This window comes from Strigops habroptila, chromosome Z (assembly GCF_004027225.2).
Source record: "Strigops habroptila isolate Jane chromosome Z, bStrHab1.2.pri, whole genome shotgun sequence".
In the NCBI taxonomy this organism is placed as follows: domain Eukaryota; kingdom Metazoa; phylum Chordata; class Aves; order Psittaciformes; family Psittacidae; genus Strigops; species Strigops habroptila.
Genome location: NC_044302.2, coordinates 26,866,735 through 26,888,403, shown reverse-complemented (window position 1 = coordinate 26,888,403; position 21,669 = coordinate 26,866,735). Strand labels below are relative to the sequence as shown.

Below are 21,669 nucleotides of genomic sequence, written 5' to 3'. Positions count from 1 at the left end.
AAAGTACAGTGGAGAATATTTATGTAACCTTTTAATTTTTTCTTTTTTTTTTTAATTTTTAGCATTAATTTGCTTATTCATAGTTTCAAAAGACTAATGCAACTAGGTGCCTTCAAAATCCTTGCTTATTTTTGGTACTGCTTGTAGGCTTATTTGGGCAGATGGCTTCTTTTTAGTAAATCACTCTTTTTGAGGAGATAGATACAATCCAGATTGCCGCTACCCTGAGGGCTTTTGAATTAAAACCCCTAATATTACATATATTCCCATGTGGCTTGAAATACTAGTCGAATATATAATGTGTTCACCCACAGTCACTACATGACCAAGAAAAGAAAAATGAGCAGGAAAGCGCTAGCAAATTATGATATTGCCTGGCAGATCCCGGACCTCAACCCTCAGAAGATGAGAAGGCAACTCTTAGCTTGTGGTTAATTTCCAGGAGGAAATGACTGGCTGCTGATTTATAGGTAAATATGGGATGTTATTAAAAAGACATGGGATGCACTACTGATCTTTTCAGTTTCTAGTGATTTTAAAGAACAGGTTTGAGGATACTTGATTTAAAAAGCACAAGCACTTAGTCCCTTGGGCAGCAGTTGCAGAGTCCTTTTGAATAACTTGCTCCTTTAGCTTAGTTTAATGTCAAGATGGAGGAAGTATATAAATCAAATAGTGAAACAAACAAATTACAGAAAGTGAATAAATGATTAAAGCAAGGATTTTTTTTTTATTACACTCATCCTGGTTTTAAAACTGGAGATTTAATTTTTTCTTTTTTACTATTTATAGCAGTTTCAAAAGTAAAGAAATTATTTTTATTTAGGTGGGCCTTTTCCATTCAAAAGAAAACTTAATTATAAAACGCATAATGTCATAATCCCAAAAGCATATAAAAATGAAAAATGTAACTCAGTCTGAAAATATAGCTCAGTTTGAAAACCAAAAGTTCAAAGTCAGATGCAAAGATGTTCCCCAATACTGTTGTATTTTGGTTTTAAAACTCTTGAAATATTTTTAATATTTTAATCTTTTATCAGGATTTTAACATAAATATTGCGCAACTGCATAAAACTGGAGTTCAGATAATTTACAGTAGTAAAATTTTTAGGCATTATTTATGTCTGGTTAAGTTACTGTTACATGGTTTTGTTAAAGACTACACTCCCTAAAAATTAAAATAACTGAACACAGTAATCAAGGTACATGTCACTTCATCTTCATATTAGTTATGGTATAATCTAGAATGGGTTTGGATCATACAGATTTGGGTCCAGAAAGTTATCGTTCTCTCTTTCAATCAAAAGCCTCTGGTTTGAGAGAATAGTGCCAAAGACATCGCTGTATTTATAATTTAGCAACTATCCTGAATGTGAAGTTCACCCCAATTTTGTTGGCAGTTGCTACTATGACACAATAGAAACTATTCAGTGCTTGGCTAGGAACAAATTTACTTTAACGAACCTGAGATAACCTTGGTTTAACTTAAAAATATCACTTACGGTAGTTAGTTATGTAGTATAATAAAGAAGTAGTCAGCTTTTATAAGTTCTATTTATGCCTTGGGTTGACTCCCAAGGTAAATTGTGGATGATTCCAGGGTTATTACTTGAAATAATCCAAACCAACAAAATAATAGACTTCTAAAACACAGGCTTAACTAATCTTTTCCCATTTTGATATCGCAGTTATAATGCAATTTGTTATAATGCAATTTGTTAAAGTAGTGCAGAAACTGAGGCCTGGTGTTAGTAATCAAAAGTAGTTTCATTTTGTAATGACAGAAATGAAACTCTTTAGACTCTTCTTCTTGGAGCGTGTTATTTTGAATATATGCTATTTTTGGACACTGCAGAAAAATGCAAATTCATAATGTTCTAATTTGGCTAGAAATATGAACCCCGACAGATTAAACCACACGATCATGCTACCAGCTTCTAAGATGCCAAACAGAAGAAAACACAGAGGTCTCTGTTTTTTGTGAAGAATGATGAACAAAGAGAACTTTTGATGTTTATTCTTCTGCATCCTAAAGAAAGAGAACTGTCCAAAATAGTGCCATTGTGAAATGATACAACCAAAACAGAGGATTCAACCTTATAGCGACCTTTTCATCTTCCTTCAGCCCTGTATCAAATTCTCCCTTCTGCCCTGCATTGAAGAGATTTAGAAAACACTTCTTTAATGGTGTTTAAAGATCTTATTGCCAGATAAAGAACAAAGACTATTCATATGATTAAATATTTATGATGCATTCCTAGCAATGCCCCTCATATACATGCCCCTCAAATCAATTGCCTGCTCCAAAGTTACATTGCTTGAGAGCTTAATGCAGAACATTGTGTGCATGAAATACAAATTCTTAATTTGTGAGTAAATAATCAAGCTATCCCCCTTCCCATGCTTCTATATGCTTTTAATATATTTCCAAGAAAGAAAAAATATACTTAGAATATAAATTGTTGACTGGCTTACTGATATACAGATTTTATTAAGCACCAGGATTAGTAAGCCAAAAGCATGTGTTGACGAACTTTTATCATTTGCCCCATTTAAAAGACAACACTGCCTTCTTTGCTAATCGCTTTCCAAAGTCTTTTTAAAGGAGCAGGGAAACCAGTATCAAGGCGATGATATTTCTTAGCAACTCAGCAGAGGGAGCCCCTCAATAGGGCAATCAATTTCCTGTCCGAGCCCCTTCGTTGCTGTTCCTGAAGTTACACACGAGGTTAAAAGGAGATGAAATGCAAACGTCGCCAGAATGAATCTTTATTAGCCGTGTTTCGCAGGCTAACAAAAGATAATTAACAAAATTATAATTTTCTATGGTGCTTTCTTTTTTTTTGAGAACAAAGGAGACCAATAGCTAAGTTCAAGTGGCCTGCCTCCCCTACTCCTAAATTAATACAGAATGACCCCTCCAAGCTTCAGCATGCGTTTAAAGTGCCTTTCTGATACAATGCAGTGCAGTTTCAATTTTACTACAAACGCAACACACAAACATCTGTGACTCATGTATGTGTGAAGATAAAAGGGGTGGGGTTGTCAATGCGGGACAAGAAGAGCCGAGAAAGAAAAGATCAGTCTAACCAGCATTTCTTTATAAGTAATTTTATAAGACAATGTCAGAATCGGCATATATATCAGCTTTGGTTCATAGTGCACAAAATGGATCTTCCAACTATTTTTCCATACAGTTCTTTCAGAGAGCAGTTAACCCAGTAAAATTGGATGTGCTCCATGTTTTACCACTCAGCTTATTTTCTTCGAACATATGTGTTTACTTCTCAAACTGAAAAAAGTAATCTTGCCATTGTCTTTTGTAATCTGTATTTGCAATAATGCAACATTGCTGACATTGCTAACAAACCACTGAGTTTACTGAGCAAAGGGGACTACTCTGACAACATTGTGTTGATAACACAGAACTTAGCAAGTACAGTTCTCATTAGTTCTGTGGAAGCAGGAATAAAGGGGCTAAGCTTTTTCTCTGCATGGGTATTTTGAAAATCCTTTCCCTGTTGTGTACCAAAGCACTTCAGCAAATATGTAAAACTAAGCTTAAGTTAATTACTGATTATTTAAGTAAATGCTAACAGATTTTGCTGACTAGCAATGTTCTTAGAGATGGGGCTTGAAATCAGATCTGTGCTCAGTAGACTGAAGTCTAATAAGCAACGCAATATTGAAAACTTTACTCGAGACTAAATTCATAAAACCAAACCCCAATACCACTACAGTCAATGGAATAACACCCTCTGACTTAAGAAGGGTCAGCGTTTCTGACACTGGCCTCTGCAGGAGTTTTGCCTAAACAGGGCTATGCAAGGCACCCAGAAGTTTTTACAGAAGGGCTAATATGAAAGAAAGACATTGTGTCTGTGCAATTTGTTGAGGTGCAAGATTTCTGACATTACTGAAAACAAACCTCTTCCTACTAATAAAGGAAGCACAAATATCAACTCCCCACCCCCACCTGGGGGAAATAAACGCATGCCAACAACTTTCTAATATTCCACCTCCAATATGGAGCTATTTTAGGACTCAGCCTTTGAAGGAAGTCCTTTGTTCACTCAGAAAAATAAATATAAATGATTTTCTCTTTACCTGCACTGGTGCCTGCACCGGTTGTGAGGTCCCCACCCATCAGGCCACCTAGGGGGTTGAAATGAAATACTACAAATGAGCATGATAAATTATAAAAGGCAAACATTCAAAACATTTTCTCTAACTTCAAACAGCCTGCTCCACTACCCACTACTGTTTTCTTCTTACTTCAGCAGGCATCAGGTCAGACCCATAATCATAAAATTGTAATGCTTTAAAGTTACTCGTATGAGACGTTTGCCTTTCAAGGACAAACAAAATATGCAGTACACAACATTTCATTATTTTATTTTCATACTTCTACAGCATGTGAAAAAAATCAATTTATATTTGAAAGGCATGTATAGTAGTCCTTCATCTGAAAACTCTTTAGCTCAGCATTACTCAGAAAAGCAAAGGTTTCCACATAGGATTAGGAGGAAGAGACTTGAAGGTTTCTGGATGAGAACATAACTGAGAAGCTGTAATATGTATTTACATAGCTTTTAATTTCCTCAGCCTTTCATAGATACTCACTCTACGGATTTTTAAAACTTCTCTTTGCACTTGGGGACCTCAAATAGTTCTTTGAACCCGGTATACTTAAGGATCTTGATTTTGCTTTAGCCAGACAGATTGAATGAACTTAATCCCCATCTATCCTATTCAGAGGTGAGCCCTCACCATCACCAGAGTGAAGCACAGCCTCTTGCTATACAAGGCACCCAAGTACAGAGCTCAACTAACATTAACCCATCAAGGAACCTGTGAATGCACAAATAGTAATAAATTCTGCATTTAGCCTCTAGACTGATGATTTAAGGAATGAGTGTCCTATTTTACTTGCTTCAACTTGTTTGCGTTGGCTACATTTTCTCTCTCGTAAACTTTATAGTATAGTGATTTTGTGCATGAACTAAGTAGACAGGCTGCCATTTTATGAAACAGCAAATTGTCTGCCCTTTTATCCTTTATTGATTTCCTTTAATCTTAGTCAAGACTCAGCTTTTTCTAGAACTTTTTTTTTTTTTTTAATTTCTAAATTGAGAATAGAAACCCGTTTGGCTTTTTTGATTTTTTTCAACACAGCAATTTTGGACAAACTGTTATGACTGGTAAAAACAGAGTTCTTGTTTCTCAGAGTACAGTTGTACAGTTTAAAGTAACCTAAGGCAGACAAGCAGCTGATTAAAGCTCGTTTAAAGGGATGGGATTAAACAGAGCCTACCTGTGTTACCTGCACTCGGAGGCCGATGTGTCACACCAGGAGACATGCTATTTCTTTGCAAAGAAGGATGAGCCAGCGGCAAAAGGTTGGGGTTTCCCAGTGAGCTGACTGGGTTACTGTATACCAGACTGTTGTGGTTGGACACTGGGATAGAAACTGGCATTTCAAAGTTTGGTGGTGGAACAGCCTGTACGAGCAAAAAAGGGAAACAAAGATGAGAATAGTACAGAAGCACAACAGCCTTCAAGTACAGTTTTTCTATATTTAGTTCAAATATTTTGTAGTTGGTGGTTAAAATATTTATGCTTGCCCACCCACGCCCCCACCCTCAAAAGTCAACAGAAGAGTTTCAAAAGAGTTACCAAGGCTTTTAAATATGCTTCTTTCAGATCATGATTCCATCTTCCTTTAATGCAGCTTGCACATTCTCTTCATAAGAACTGCAAATATTTATTCTTTTTTTTCCTTTAGTTTAAAACACATTCCTGCCTTATAAAGCTTAATTTTCTTTTTCTTTAATTCTGTAAAGTTGTAATTTTTCACTTGTGATATCTTAATCTAGTGTAACACATGACTGCAAGATCAAAGGTACAAGACTATGGTGACTTCATTGCATGGAGAAAAATTAGAAAGGGTGGCATGAAAAAAGGAAAGCTTTAATTTCAGCTTATGTTGCTTTAGCAACCAGAATGATCCCAAATCATGTTAAAGGCACGAACACAGTAAATTACTTTTTTAAAAGTTTCTATCTTAGCTTGGAGGGGCTTAAAAGAAACAAAGTTCTACTCAAGGACAGGTAGCAAATACCAGAATTTTAGATAGACACTAGTCTTTGGGTTCTTTGTTGAGTCTTTTTGGTGTTTTATTTTGTTTATAATTTAATTTATTTTTTGTTTGCTTGGGTTGTTTTTTTGCTTGGTTGGTTATTTTTTTCAGGGGGGTGGTGGTGTTCAGTGAAATCTTTCCAATATACTGCTTCCATACTTTAAGGCAGGATCGTCTCCTGAGCCACTTTCCTTCGCAAGAATCCCATTCAAAAAAGAACCAAGTTACTGGCCATTCCAACAGAGGGTGGAAGGAGATGCAGTACCTGATTCTCATTACAGTCTTAGAAAGCCCAACTCAGGTTTTCTTGGTTGGTTGGAGTTTTCTTGGGTGGCAGCCGCCTGAATTTCTTTAAAATTTATGACTCTGGTGGCATTGAAATAAATTAGAACTCCATATTTAATCTACTTGTTCTAAAAATATTTTTAAATTAAATTTTTTTAAATTGAAATTTTTTAAAATAATTGATTTATTGCTTTTATGAATGGAAAGAAAATTTTTTTCAGAATTACCTGACAGCATTTTGGGTTCGGATTAGATCTCTGAAGGCTCCTTCCAACCCAAACTATTCTATGATATGGTTCCATGATTTCAAACATTCAAATACCTCAATGTAAACAAAGTACCCCTTAATTTGCCATTAAAAAATCTTGTAAGCTTTGAGTCTGAACCCATCAGAAAACTCTTGAAACCAGCCGTGTAACATCTTCAGAGGGAGGAAATCACAGGTTTTAATTCTGCTGTTGGCAGCTGATAGCACTTGTGAGTCTTCAAGGACCTAGAGGGAAGATGTTGAGAACCGGACACATAATCTGCTGTGTCACGCAGCAGAGGCACCCTGACCTTGTGCCACATGCATGTCTCTTCTCTGGCTGGCCAGACCTGTTGGCTGTGCCCTGTGTATTTCAGCTCTGGCCATCCAATTATGGTTATCCCTTAAGGTTATTTTTCCCTGTCCTCTCCCCTTTCTAGGGGCAGACATAATTTTGCCCTAAATATAGATGAATCATTTTGCTTAACCACTGAAACACACAGTAAGACTTTAGTTCAGGGCATGATGTGAAGGATACATTACACAAATGCCTTGGGACTTATTGGAAGGTGTTAATTTAGCTCCAAAACCCTTCACGTAGCCTGTGGCCTGATTTTGTGAGAGATGGCCATAGCATAATGGGTGAGATCAGGCTGGGCACTCGAGATGATGGAACTGCTGGGTTCTATAGGGATCTGAAACATACTAATGTTTGTGTCTCAGAAATAGAAAAAAAAGAGAATAAATTATTATGTGACGAAAAATATAACAGCTGAAGTGTGTTATTTATTTCTCTCAGGAGCAACCCTTTTTTTTCTTGCAGATGTTCTTACAGTTCAAGTCCAGCTTGCTAGCTGCATGTGTGGCTTCTCTTTACGGGAAAATTTACAAAGTGCCTAGCACAAGGAGTATGGGTGTATGTCACAACTGAGGTCTAGGCTCCTTGGAAATAGGTTCACGTGCATAATATGAAACATTTGATCAGCCTGAAGGTATGTTTTGAAGCAAGACATTCTCTTCACTGTCCACAGAAGGACCCAAGAGGTTCCCAAATCCCTTGTGAGTCAGAGGTGCATGGCTGCTCCTGAAGCCCAAAGTCAGCAGCTGCCTTTTCAAAAGGTTTTAGTCAGTGAATTCACATGAGGATAGATGTCTTAGCTCCACCTGCAGCCTGGTGTACGGCATGCGTAAGCCAACATGGAGCCTCTTGTTGCAGCGTTCAGGGCTGTGGTGGAGATCTCTGTGCCTGGTGGCTTTGAGCACATGATTCTGCCTGCTTGAGTGACAGCCCATGTCAGATTGAGTGTCATCCACTGGACAGCATGTTGCACAATGTCTTCTTCACCTCTGTCATGTGTTCTGTGAAATTGCTCCTCTGAGCTTGGGCAGACACCAATACTGCCTGAATTTTCTTAACTTACTTTCCTAAACCCAATCTCTGTCGAGTTCCCTAAGCTAAAACACAAATGCTAACCCTCAACGGGCTTGTCTGCTTCCATCGTTATGCTCTGTCTTTCTTCCACGTACAAACCAAACCGTTCAAGGGCTGGAAACTTCTTTTTCTACGTTAGTATAGCTCAAAAGAGCTCCAGCCCTGGTTGGTCCTGTGGCTGCCAGTCTCACTGGTCATCACTGAAACATACAAACATTGCTGAAACAGTTACTCAGCTTTCATTTTGTAAGTTTAAAAATATATTTTTTAAAGGAGTTAAATTATTTTCTCAATTTCTGTAGTAATTGTTTCATTTTCACAATTTTACCTATATCTACTTACAGGGTACTTCATAGGCAGTTTTCTCAGGGCAAAGTCAGTTTACTCTCTGGCTTTGCAGCACAGTGCATGGTCTATCTGGAACATAGTAGTTTTTATTTCTTCTCTTCAGTAGTCAAAGGTCAGAGAGAGAAGTTTGGATAAGCACTGGTATTAAACAGCAAGTGTCTAGATACAGTGCTGCTCTGGTTGCCCAAATTTTCTGACAGACTTGCATGTCCTTCACCAAGAACTGCAACCTCCTGCAGATTCCCTAGTCATTCTTGGTGGAAAGTCACAGGGCATATCTATTTCAGCTAGGCCTGATGGACGTTAAAGCTTGTGATGCACTTGCGTAATATCTATATTAGTAAATCAAATTTGCCTAGGAACTGAGGCCATCTGAGGCTGCAGAGCTAAGCTTCCTCAACCTCAAGACCATCATGACTACATATAAACTGACAATTGGGAACTGCTCCTGGCCTGGGCTAACAAACAAACAGAGCTAAGTCTGTTAGGGTTGTTTGGGAAAGCGTTACTTGGCCAGTGCCAAAAGCGTGCCAGGGACTGTTCAAATAATTCAGGGCAGGCACAAGCACCTCCCGCTGCCTTGGTGCATTCTTTGCCTTTTGCTAATTTACTCACATAGATGAAGCCTTATTTTAATGTGTATGCAGTTTGCCACATTTTGCTTCATTTTCTCTCTGTCTTTTCTCCTTTGGACGTGATTGCCAAAGAGGGCAGATGGCTCACCTGAGAGGATACCATCAGTGTCCAGCACACACTGTGTTAGATGTGTGCTCCACAAGCTGTGGTATGTTGTGCAAACCAAAGTGTTGGAGACTGAAATCCTTTGGAAATTAATGGACCAAACATTCTGTGTTAAATATTGGTTTTATCCCTCCCATGTTCAACCAGGCCTTCATTTGTTTAGAGACAGAGATACTCATAGTTCCCTTCTAGTCGACTATTTCTGTCTCCTCTGCTTTCATCACTCTTATGAAAATTACAAATGAATGTCTAATTATTATCAGATGTTTAGAACAATATAAATACTTATCCCCAGAAAATTATCTGAGGAAACATTGTTGGCCTTAGCTGTTAGGAGCAAAAGCCAATTTTGTCTTCATTTGGCAGCAGCTTTATTATGTTACAAGACCAGGCACAGGCATTGAATTGTTTTATACATTTTGTAAGTAGTGATTTAATGACTTGGCTTGGTGACTTTTTGTTCAATTTTGCTCCCCTCTCCCCCCACAACTTTCTTGGGAACCTTTGATGTTCACAAGTAAATGAATATAACCTCCCTGACTTCCCTGATGTTATACTGATTTGTACAGTTAAGGATGTTGTGGTACGCAATATAATATATAAAATGTATACATAAAATTTATGTTATATTCTAGCTTTGAGCTCCATCTTGCCCATTACATCTTGGCTTATGACAAGAGAAGCAGCCCTGTTGCATTAGGGGAGAACATCTACTGATTCCTCCTTTTGTGGGAAGCAGCTTGATGGAGCACACGGACTTTGAGCTCTGTGTGAAGTATTCAAAGAAGGGATATCCTGTCTTACATGAAAAGAAGAGCTAACGTTTTGCTGTTCTGCATCTCTGAAGCGCCTCTGAAGTAATTTCACAAAAAAAAAATACACTGTACCTTGTAACGTCTCTGCAAGGTCGGAATTCATATTACACCCAAAACACAGCTCAGGCAACCAAGTTCATCATCATGTTAATAGCTGAAGTAGGACTATCTTTGAAGTCAAAAGATTAAATTTAATAAAAGCTACCAGAATGAAACTCCATTGATTTTTGGGAGGACAAAAGTTATGTCCCATGTTTATATTAACTGTGTTGTTTCTAATTCCTAGAACTTTCCTAGTTTTATAGAAAAGATGATTTTCCCAAATGCTTATGGAGGTAAAGAAAGTGATAGAACTCACTACCACAGGAATGAGTTGTATTCCAAGGTGGGGTTTTTTTTAAACTTTTTTCATGCCTTAACATTTCAAATGGTTATAACATCTGCTGCTTTGTTGGATCAAAACAGGTAGCATAAGGTACACAGAGGATCTGAAGGACCATCCCGAACACAGCTTTTTAAGATGAAAAAATGGCTTTGGTTAAATACTCTCTGATTGAAATAGTCTCTTTTCAATCAAAAGAGACTATTTCAATCAAAAGAGATGAAATCTGTCTCTTTTGAACAAGCCAAAGGTCACCCTTGAAAAAGAAAAGGAATGGTAATTGGGAAGATTTTGACGTGACAAAGGGTTAAGCATTCCATCTTATAAGAGTCACCCTAAATGCTGCAGTCATCGTTTGTCAAACTGAATTCCACCCTGAAAAACCAAATTCACAGTGACAGCTTTAGAGCTTTTTTTTTTTTTTCTTTCCTCCTGAGAAAAACAGCTATGCAAAAGAAGCAAATTGAAAGGGAGGTAAAGAAAGTAGGAATATGTATGTACTCCTCCCTGATATTTTATACACATTTCGGGCATCTTTAACCAGTCATTTCAAATACTGATTTATCAAGCTTGGTACCATTCTGATCTCAAAGAAAATCCTTATTATTATTGTAATTTTTTTCAAAACCCTATTTGCCATGGCTTGAGAACTTCTTCAAGTTTTAATTAACTTGAGTGAAAATCTTTCTGCTGAGAATGAATGGAAAGAACATTTACACTGCATGAGACAGAATCTGAACATCCTTAAAAGGCATCTTCAGCTTAGGTATAAGATTTTGTATGCACAATTGACTAGGACTACAGAAGAGACTTTGCTCATTCTGGGTATACAGACATCCTTTTTGGCAGCTAACGATACAACCTACATGTGGGAACGAGGAATGGACACAGATCTCTTTTAGAAGAAAGCAGTTACCTCTGCAAATTATACAACCTCCAAACCTCCACACTCTTTTTGCTGGCTTTATAAATGTAGTATTAAACATAACGATCAAGTATTCTCCCCTTGTATGTCTTGTGCAGACAGAATAGCACATGCAGAGTTATTTCTCTTAGATATCTGGCACGGCATATGACTGATGGTTAGAAATTTTGAATTGGTTAAAACAAAATTTAGCTCATGTTAAAGCATTAAAGAAATGCTGATGAGGTCAAAGCAAATTCTCTGACAAAGCTGTAAAATCACCCCAACACACAAACATGTCTGAATCCTACCATTAGGCTCTCATGCAGTGTTTCTCTGCAGCGAGCAAGTAGCTGTAACCCTTCAGTGCTGCAACTGAGTTTAGCAGAGACACTTGAGAACTGAAGTGACACGCACAGAACACACTAATTACTATTTATAAAAGAATTTCAGTTCTACATTGCTTTTCCTGTATCACCACAGAAAGTATTCTGTGGGTTTGTTAGCCTGTCCACAAAGAAAGATTTCCATTGCTATTTTTTTAAGTATAATTTGGGCAAGTGGTGTGGTAAAACAGTTCTGTAAATTGAGTGAATATAATGTATACATGTATATTTCACTTCCTACTGCAGGTTTCACCTATAATAGGCTTTGTCTGTGTGTCAGAGGTAGACACTTGGAAGAAAAATACATTGTGTGAAATTTTCTGACCACAGTGTTTAATCATATATTGGGCTATTAAAGCCTGTTTCCAGCTGAAATGCTTTCCTTAAGAAGCCAGAACTGAAAGGGTTATGGTTTGTTACTGCAGCAGTTATCAGCAGACAGCCATCTAACCTTTGGTACTTACAGGTATTTTATGGCTCTTGATCATATTATCAAATTCTTCATTAATTTTTTTATACTTTTCTTCAGTGCGTGGGGTGAGAGCGTAAGAGGAGTCAGGATCGGGGCTTTCACAACCTTTGTTTTCTTTCTTGTTCAATGCCTGCCAGGTTCAGAGAAATATCAGAAAGTAAAAAAAATGAAAGGGAGCTCAGAGTACTTACACATAATCTTTGTCTGCTGATCATTAGATCAATATCTTCATTTATTTTCCTGTACTTGTCCTCAGACTCAGGGCTGTGACCTACTGAATCGTCTGCATCAGGGTCTGGGCTGTCACAGCCATTAAGTCCTTTCTTTCTCAAGGTCTGAAATACATAATTTGGAGAGTTCAATCCTTGACACAGGCTGCAAGACAGACTCAGGAGTGTTAAGTAACACAAACTGCCCAGCATTGGAAGGTTTTACATTATGCTTTAAGGAAATAAAAGTGATTAGAGATCCCCCACGCTGATGCTGTAGGTCTCCAGTTCTGAACGGCAAGAGGAGACCATACAGACCTCTTTCTTCTTAAACTGGAATCAGTCAAAAAAGAATGAAGCTCGCAATCTGGCAAAGCACCTTTGCTAGTAGCCTCCCCGCTCCCCGCCGTTCTGATAGCATTAAGAGGTTAATATACCCACCCAGAATGCAATTTATTTTAACACATTTATACATTTGAAATGAATGAACATTAAAAGCAAGGACGCATGCTGTTCACAGTGTAATATCCTGGTGTTTTACTTTACTCTAAGGAAAGATGCAGGAGGAAGAAATGAAAAAAAACACATTCAACAACTTTAGGAATTCATGTTCTTCACAGAAGAAGGAAGAGTACGTAAATTGAATTAAAGCAATGACATTAGCAATGCTCTGCCATTCCTAACTATATGCTTTTAATAGCACAAGGGGGAGGACAGAGCTGCTAATGTGGCTGTGAAATAGCGATTAAGAGCTTCTAGACACGGTGTTTGCTTTTTATTGACTCTAGTTACAGTGCTACAAATGCACAGTGCTGAAGCTTAATGTACAGGAAAGAGCACTGCTAAAACAGATGCATAGTGAAAAGTCAAACCAGATGAATTTCAAGTTCAGTAGCTCAAATCAACCCTCAGAGCCATGATCATCATCACCAAGATAAATAACAGAGATAAAAAAGCTTAAAATAAGAATGAAATTAGTAGCTAACAATTCAGAATGGTTGCCTGGCCTCAAATAGGTTTTAACTGATCTATCTCGACAGATGACTGAAGAACAGTCGTGGTCTTCATTAAGAACAAGAATATGAGAATCAAGTCTTTGTGGACTCCTCAAGCATAAGCAAGAGCTTACAAAGTCAGTATTTGTAAGAGATTTCTCAAATCTAGCTCCAAGAATGTCTCAGTCAAACCTCTTCAAAGAGTCCACTGGTCTGTCTACAACCTTCCGCAGACAACTTGCAGTTAATTCCAAGTTGAAACCTGGCTAAGCAATCTCAGTTACAACATTCAGATCACATAGCACTTTTGTGTTAGTAAGAGGCAATGCTTGTGCTGTGTAGTAATGTGGGATGCTCTGACTGGTTTCTTTCTGTCTCTCATCTGAGCTTTTTGTTCCTTTTCGAAAACTGTATTTCCTAATTAGTTTCTTTCCGGCATTGCCCAATCTACCACCATTAAAACCCTCAGGCATTATAATGTCATACCTCCTTTCTGTACTACTGTTTTTATTTGTTAAAAATTTTACTTCATTTTCTGTATTTTACCTGACACTTAAGAACACAGCCATCTTATTCCTGTAAAAGCTGTAAATCTGTTCTCCCTGTGGAGACACCCCCCTGAACTTTACATTTTCACCAAGTCAGCCAATGATGGTGAGCTGCACTACGAGATACAAGCCTTCCAAACTCATGTTGTGGACCTCTGAAACAGGTTTAGGCAACTGTGGAAGGCTGGCTCAATGTAGATCCTTCTTTTCAGACCTCATTATCTAGACTTCATGTCCAATCCCATGAGCTACTACTGACACACAGGCAAAATTGTAAATCTATTGGAAGCAAACTTTAAGAAGCTAAAACAACCTGAATGATTCTCTACTCTTCTCCTCTCTCTCTTGCCTCTCTTTTATCTTTTAAATGTTAACTAGCAGAACAGACAGTCATGTACGATTTCTGCTACTAGCGTGAAATGAGCCAATTATAAAGAGGGCTTTTGCAGTCTGCTGCTGTTTTATACATTCGATAGATACAATATATTAAAAATGAAATTTCTCTTTTATATCTGAATAACTAAACTAATGTCCTTCTCTTCATGTAAGTACAAAATAGTTGTCCTCTGAATACATAAAATACTCTATTTAAAGATCCATTGGATCAAACTGTCCAGACTGAAACCCCAATCAACACTCCTGGGACCTTTTCTTGAGCTCATCTGAGTCACTGAGGGAGTCCTGCTGAGTCATGTGGAGTGTCTGTGGAATGATGCTGATGTGAGCAGGATTGGATGGCATCCTCAACTCCAAGCTTGGAGATGACAGCCCAACCCGTCTATTTACAAATGGCAATGACCTGTTTTTCTTCCCAGAGGTCAACACAGCTGCAACTATATGAGCATAGGTGAGGTAAGGGAGCTGCACAATCGTGATGCTACCAGACAAGCCCTACCAGTGAAAGAGCAAGATGAAAACGTAAGAGAGAGGATGTTCTGCAGCCTCTTTGAATCTTTTTTTCTCCCATCATTCCCAGATCTTTGTCTGCTGCATCCACAAGACCATGCCTGGGTGAAAGAAGATGCACCTTGTCCTCACCATGCTCACTATGCCTAAAGCCCTGTGAGTCTCTATTTAGCACTCATGTGAAACGGTCACTTCTATGGTTTGTAGAGGTTCAGGAATGCACTGCCATCTTTCAGACATCCAGAGGAGGAAAGGCAATCTAACCCACTGAATGTCTTGCAGCAGTCTCCAAAAAGAGACCAGATTCCGTCCCAAAATAGCAATGTTTTTACTTTCATACATACGTATTTTCCTGTCCTTAGAAAGCAGGTTGCTGCCACACCAGGTGGAATAGAAGCAATCTTTATTTTCACCAGAAAACCCAAAGACCAAATCTAGTAATATCATGTTGGAGCTCTATCCAGAATTAACTGTAGCCCTGAAGAGTAGAGGCAAACCTTTCCCTTGCAAAACCCATGAATTCAGTGTGTTTGGCTGCTGCCTTGGCTGGCATGGCTAATAAAGCTTACTAATGCAATGCCCCCCCCACCAAGGAACTAACCAATCAACCAACCAACCAAAAGAACATTTTTCAGGGGTTTGTGGTAAGGTTAAGTAACAGAAATTTCCCCACATGTGCTGCAGTCAGAGGCTCAGCTCTTAGCTTTCAGTGCTGCAACTAATGCCCAGTTACCTGTGATTTACAGTTCAGGTTAAAGTGCAATACTCAGAGAAACTTTCCTGAGGATGGATCTCTCGGGGGTTTTCTTGCCCCCTCAGCCATCCTTCTGCTGATTCTCTGTCGCTTCTGCATGTTAAGGGCTCATGTTACTATGCTGCCTTCGTCTGGGAGTCTTTCTAGGTGTAATTTCTGGTTCTCTTTTTCTGCATGAGGACATGTAATTTTCATGAAACTTGTCCTTTATTTTTGTGCTGCAACACAACACAAGTTGGTACAGCACAACTGAGAATGGTACTGACCAATATCCAACTGATCCATTCTTATTCACAAACTCCCTGGACCCCTTGTCTGTTTTTCCTCTTCTCCTTTACACTGTGTCACCGCCTGAAAGCCGAGGCTGGTTCTGCACACTGGAGAAGACTGGAATCGTTAAGAAGACCGACTGGGTTTCTGCAGCCTGGAGTCTTTGACCCAGTCTTGCAGTGATTTAGAAACCATTTTTCTTACCATGTTAAGCTGTCATAGCCTCTTGCAAAGCCTGGAAATCAGCCAGGCCTATCGCATCCTCCTGGAGATTAGCTACTTTCCAAAGATTTAATGACTATTCAGGGAATTTTTAAAAGGATAAAATTACACAGTTGTATAGTGCACTGCATTCTAGAGAACCCCAAGCCAGATTTCAGTTATTTTTAAAGAAAATAAGCCATTTTTGAACTACGGAAGCTCCACTTCTTCCGAGCAATTAAACAAGTAATTATATTGGACTCCAGTAACCTAAAATCAGCCAAGGCATTTGAAAAACAAAATGGTTAAAGGAAAACAACCTTTGGCTGAAATCTCATATGCCAGCAATTTAGTCTAAATCCTGCTCTATAAATCTCAGAGGAGAAATGCTGACTTAGTGACATACTGGCTTGCTGTAAAATGAAGTATAAACAACTATTTACTTTCATTTCATGCAAAATTTATCATCACTACAAAAGCACAAGAGAAAATATGATAAAATCAGCTAGGTCTGATTTTATCAAGGCAATGGAATCATCGCAATTTGAAGGCTTTTGAAGAGAGAAGCCTTTCATTTTCCTAATCCAATCTCCATTTCTGCAGTATTATCCTCTTCTTTTAGCATTTCTTTAACAGGAAGAGTGGCGAAGGTTAGAAATTACTTTTTTTTCATCGTGTTGTTTTAGTTTGCTGATCTTTGTAGAGGGGAATGTCCTTTTTCCTTCCATCTTCTGTGGAGCTGCTCCCCACAGCACTCCAGGGTTTGAGAAGCCACAGACCTTTGGGCTTGGAAATGTTCACAGTATAGTCATCAAATGAAAAAGACCAGGTTGGTCAATAAGGTCCCCAAAAGGTTCAGACCAGCCCACTCTGTGCCATTTTGATATCCTCTGCAACAAAGACCTAACTATTGCAATCATTATGTTTATTTGTGCAATAAAAAGTACGATCTCACTGGCTGCTCATCTGTAATCAAAATTTACAGTATGGAAACATTCAGAATTACAGGTCTACTTCTACAGATTCCCATATCTGTTATGATGTCTAGAAGCCACCGTAATGATCTCTAACTGACAACCCCACTAGCAACCACGACAATCCACAGAGTTGTAATTTGGTAAATTATATTCCACTGTCAGAAGAGAGAAACCACAAGTGCCTTCCATTTTCCACTATCACTTTCTTTCCTGTATCTGGATGGGATAAATCTTTCAGCCACAAATCAAAAATGCTTTGGGCTCTTCTTTGCTCACTGGAGCCACATATCTACGTGGCAAGGCAGACAATAGCCAATTACAAAGGTATGATATGCTGTTGTGCTCAACTGCTTTATTATTTATAGCCATTGCAAAGAACCTGGCCAAATTTATGGAGGTACCCCCAAAAAAGCAGAAAATATTTAGATAATGGGCCTGATACATTTAAGCATCAGTTATGCTCTCTGTGCAGAAGGAACATTAGAGTTAGGAGGTGTTGAGTGAAGACAACCTTAGCTCTCTTCTTCTCTTGCACAGTTATATAATGATGAAATTTTATGATGAAATTGCACGATACAATGTATGGTGCAATCAAGTAATGAAAGGCTGTAGTGAAATGAAAAACACAAAGAGGAAGAGATAGGTTGCTATGGGAACCATCCATCTGAATTCCCTTACTTCTGTGTAACTAAAATCTCAAATTCTATGTTCCATTAATGCAGAGTTCTTAGATTTTTACATTTAATAATGAACATAAACTAGTATGCTGGTACTAATGTACTTTAATTGCATGTTTAGGAGAATCAGATAAAACATTATTATACTTACTGTTATCTAACAAGATCCATACAAAAAAAAATATGTATACCAGCAACACAGAAAATGGAACATTTCTTACCTCTTTTGTAGAAGTCTTAAAATGCTTTTGTGGTTTATTCTCCTTTTGAAATTAGCTACAAGGCTTATATAATGGCTGAACTTCTATAACCACATGTTAACCTTTCCATTACCATTTTATTTTCAATGAAGTTTCAAAGAAAAGAAAAAAAATTTCAATTCTCTGGTCCTGTGCGTCTGTCTTCTTCAAATGAATGCACATCAAGAGTGCTTTCTACAATACACCAAATCCTCCGTTTGGATTTGCCTCTCATTTTTGCATGCCAAGTGATTATTCTCTCCTTCTTCAAGTACCTTCTCTAATCACACCTCTTGTGAAACCAAACAATGCTGACACCCTTTGCCAGTAACATCTGCTTCTCTTTGCTTAGGAGTGATTGACCAGTGTGTTATGAATGTTTACACGTGTGTGCTGCAAGCTCATCAGGACACAAAGTTTTTATCTGCTCACAGAGTTTGGTCTATTCTCTCCTTCTCATGCTCCTGACATGTGCCAAGGCTTATCAGCAACATTTCGTAATATCTGTGTAACACCACAGGAATCTCTGTTTTTTCTAAAGGGCACCGGGACATTTGGTTTTGGTTTCTTTGCTCCCCATAGCTGTAGTATAAGACTATGGCACAGGGAAGCTTTGCAAGGCTTCTCAGCCTGTTTGCTCTGATCATGCAGTCTGTGGCAGGCTGGCCAGCCTCACTATGTCTCCTGCTACCTCTCTGCTGCATGTCCATGACAGAGAGCACACCTTGCTGTCTGGGTTACCCCACCTGAGAGATGGTGAGGCTGGAGATGGAAGAGGTTTGCTCTCTAGAAGAGACTAAGCACAATCCCTTCGTTTAATGTTCAATCCTACCACTTGCCAGTGTTTTTCTGTTTAGCATTGACTTGAATTACACAGGGAAACTTTGGCTTTATAAGTATAAATAGAAGGATATGTCATATTCTTATAGCAGCTAATCTAAACCATGTATCTTTCTGGACTATCTCAGAAAGAAACAGAAACAAATCACATGGAGACTCCAGCATGAAAGCTTTGTATTAAAGTTCCTGGTAATGCATGCAACTAAGCTTACACCCTCCTATGTTCACAATTATTGCATGGGTCATGCAAAGGACTTCTGTCTAGCACTGCACTTGTAAACTGTTTTTTCTAAAACAATTTAGAATCATATAATCTCAGGCTGGTTTGGGTTGAAAGGGACCTTAAAGCTCACCCACTTCCAACCCCCTGCCACGGGCAGGGACACCTTCCACTAGACCAGGTTGCTCCAAACCCCGTCCAACCTGGCCTTGAGCACTGCCAGGGATGGGGCAGCCACAGCTTCTCTGGGCAACCTGTGCCAGGGCCTCACCACCCTCACAGGGAAGAACTTCTGCCTAAGAGCTCATCTCAATCTATGCTTTGTTTAAAACCATTTTAAGTTCTTAGATCTGAATAATTTCCAAATTCTTAAATAATAATTCCCAATGTTTTAAAATAATTATATAACAGTTAAAACCGTTCTAAGTCTTCAGATCTGAATAATTCCCAATGTTCTAAGTAAGGCTATTTCCTCATCCTTCAGTCTTATTCCCATCCGTCATCGCAGTGCAGAAGGTCTGTAAAACCTCCACAAATCCCCTGTAGCGGGCAGATGATGTAGCGTTCCTACACCAACCACACTGGAAGGGATCACGTTTCCCTGGCCTTGACAGAGGAGACGGGAATCCGTGGGGGGAGTGGAGCGGGTGTCGGTGCAATGCCATGCATCCTGGCCATCCGCAGCTGTCGGCGCCACCGCCTGCTGTCCCATGGCCATAGATGGCTGTCCCTGCGACCGCGGCGCTGACTGGGGATGCGCTGCTCCCGGCCCCACCATGTGACACCTCTGGGGTTGGGGTTTGGTTTCTTTGGGTTTTCTTCACCCCTGCTGCTGTTGCGCTTCTCGGCTCTCATGTGGTCGCAGCAGACAGGAACGCAGCATTTGGACTTTGCAGATATATATACACACATAAATACATGTGTGTATATATATATATATTCATATATACACATACATGCCCTCCACTAGACATTTCTCAGCGCCTTCTTGTACAAATCTAGATGGATTTTTTTAGAAGTCTTCATAGTGTGAACCTGTTACAGTGAGTCCAGAGGAGGCCACGGAGATGCTGCGAGGGCTGGAGCAGCTCTGCTCTGGAGACAGGCTGAGAGAGCTGGGCTGGTTCAGCCTGCAGAAGAGAAGGCTCTGGGAGAACTTAGAGCAGGTTCCAGTGCCTAAGGGGCTACAAGAAAGCTGGAGAGGGGCTTTGGGCAAGGGCCTGTAGGGACAAGACAAGAGGGAATGGCTTTAACCTGATAGAGGGGAGATTGAGATGAGCTCTTAGGGAGAAGTTCTTCCCTGTGAGGGTGCTGAGGCCCTGGCACAGGTTGCCCGGAGAAGCTGTGGCTGCCCCATCCCTGGCAGTGCTCAAGGCCAGGCTGGACAGGGCTTGGAGCAACCTGGTCTAGTGGAAGGTGTCCCTGCCCGTGGCAGGGGGTTGGAAGTGGGTGAGCTTTAAGGTCCCTTCCAACCCAAACCAGCCTGCGATTCTATGATTCCTTGATAAGCATGATCAGCCTCTGTTTGCTACGATGCAGTATAATACTAGCTTAATATTGCTGTTGTGGTGGATAAGCATATACAGAAAAAAGTACACGTTTTTCCAGACAATACTGTCAGTTTCTAAATAAAGAATTTCCATGCAAGATTAATTGGAGGTGTTAAGATTACTGACATAAATGAAATGCTGACCTAATTGTGATTACACCTTTTGACAAAATCACTGCCACAGATACATGAGATTTAAAAAGGAAAATAAAACAACAACCTAACAAGCATTGGACAAAATTCCTTTTAAACATTAGCCAAAATTTACTGTCATATCCAGCCTTTACACCCAAAGACTGTGTGAAAATGAAACTTCTGTGCAGCTGTTTTTTAAACCTGTACTTTGGAAAGACAGTCAAATTCTGCTCTGTTGTGTTAAAAAACCTGACACCTTACCAGAGACTGGCTGTCAGTGCTTCATGCACAACATTAGCAGATTTTTTACTTCGATCAGAGGTATTCTCAGGACATTTGAGGATGGAATAGTTACCACCACTCTTTTGAGCGCCCCAGTAATTATAACCCCTTACTGAGGGTTCAAAGGCCTGTAACAGGCACTGTTTTTGAGTAATGGGAATACAGAAGATGTAGGTAAGGGCAGAACACTTCAGCTTGTTCTCTTTTGTTTTTGCTGCCACTCTTTACACATGCTGCCCTGCCCATAAATGTGTACCTTCTCCTGCAGAATGAAGGCTAGCATCACAGCCTAGTGGCAAACACCTCATTTTCCATCCTCTGTCTTGGAAAGTGGATTTACAGAAGATAGACTTTCACTATTTCTCAAGGCTCAGTGCTTGTGGAAAAACTTCATGAAGACAAAACTTCTACACTCTGGCTACTTCCACCAGCTCCCTGACACAAACACCACCAGTATGCAAGCAGATCCAGTCTGCTAAGGGGTGCAAGGGTGGCCTAAAGCCACAGTAGATGCAGAACTGACTCCTCTCTTGCCCCTTGGCCACAGCATAGTATCATTACATTATATCCTTTATTGACTTTTCAAAGCTGTTAAAGTGTATAAAGTATTTAAATGGCCAGGTTTTCCCTAAGCTTTATCAAGGATATTTAAAACAGAAGAAGATACTGGTGAGACATAGTGTATTATTTGATTTGACCTAGGTTTTACTGCCAGA

The 21,669-nt window shown here is 39.3% G+C and overlaps 1 protein-coding gene across 18 annotated transcripts in view; it reads right to left on the bottom strand.

Moving 5' to 3' along the window:
* Nucleotides 1-21,669, bottom strand: part of MEF2C (myocyte enhancer factor 2C) — a 128,788-nt gene that overhangs the window by 24,202 nt on the left and 82,917 nt on the right. For 12 of the 18 annotated variants that reach the window (XM_030470525.2, XM_030470526.2, XM_030470522.2 and 9 more), the window contains 3 exons: nucleotides 12,343-12,486; nucleotides 5,315-5,501; nucleotides 4,108-4,155 (listed from right to left, as the gene is read on the bottom strand). In XM_030470525.2, coding sequence (XP_030326385.1) covers nucleotides 4,108-4,155; nucleotides 5,315-5,501; nucleotides 12,343-12,486 — 379 coding nt within the window. Of the gene's footprint in view, nucleotides 1-4,107; nucleotides 4,156-5,314; nucleotides 5,502-12,143; nucleotides 12,282-12,342; nucleotides 12,487-21,669 lie in introns of all 18 variants that reach the window. The other 6 variants (XM_030470529.2, XM_030470533.1, XM_030470536.1 and 3 more) reach the window with 3 other exon arrangements.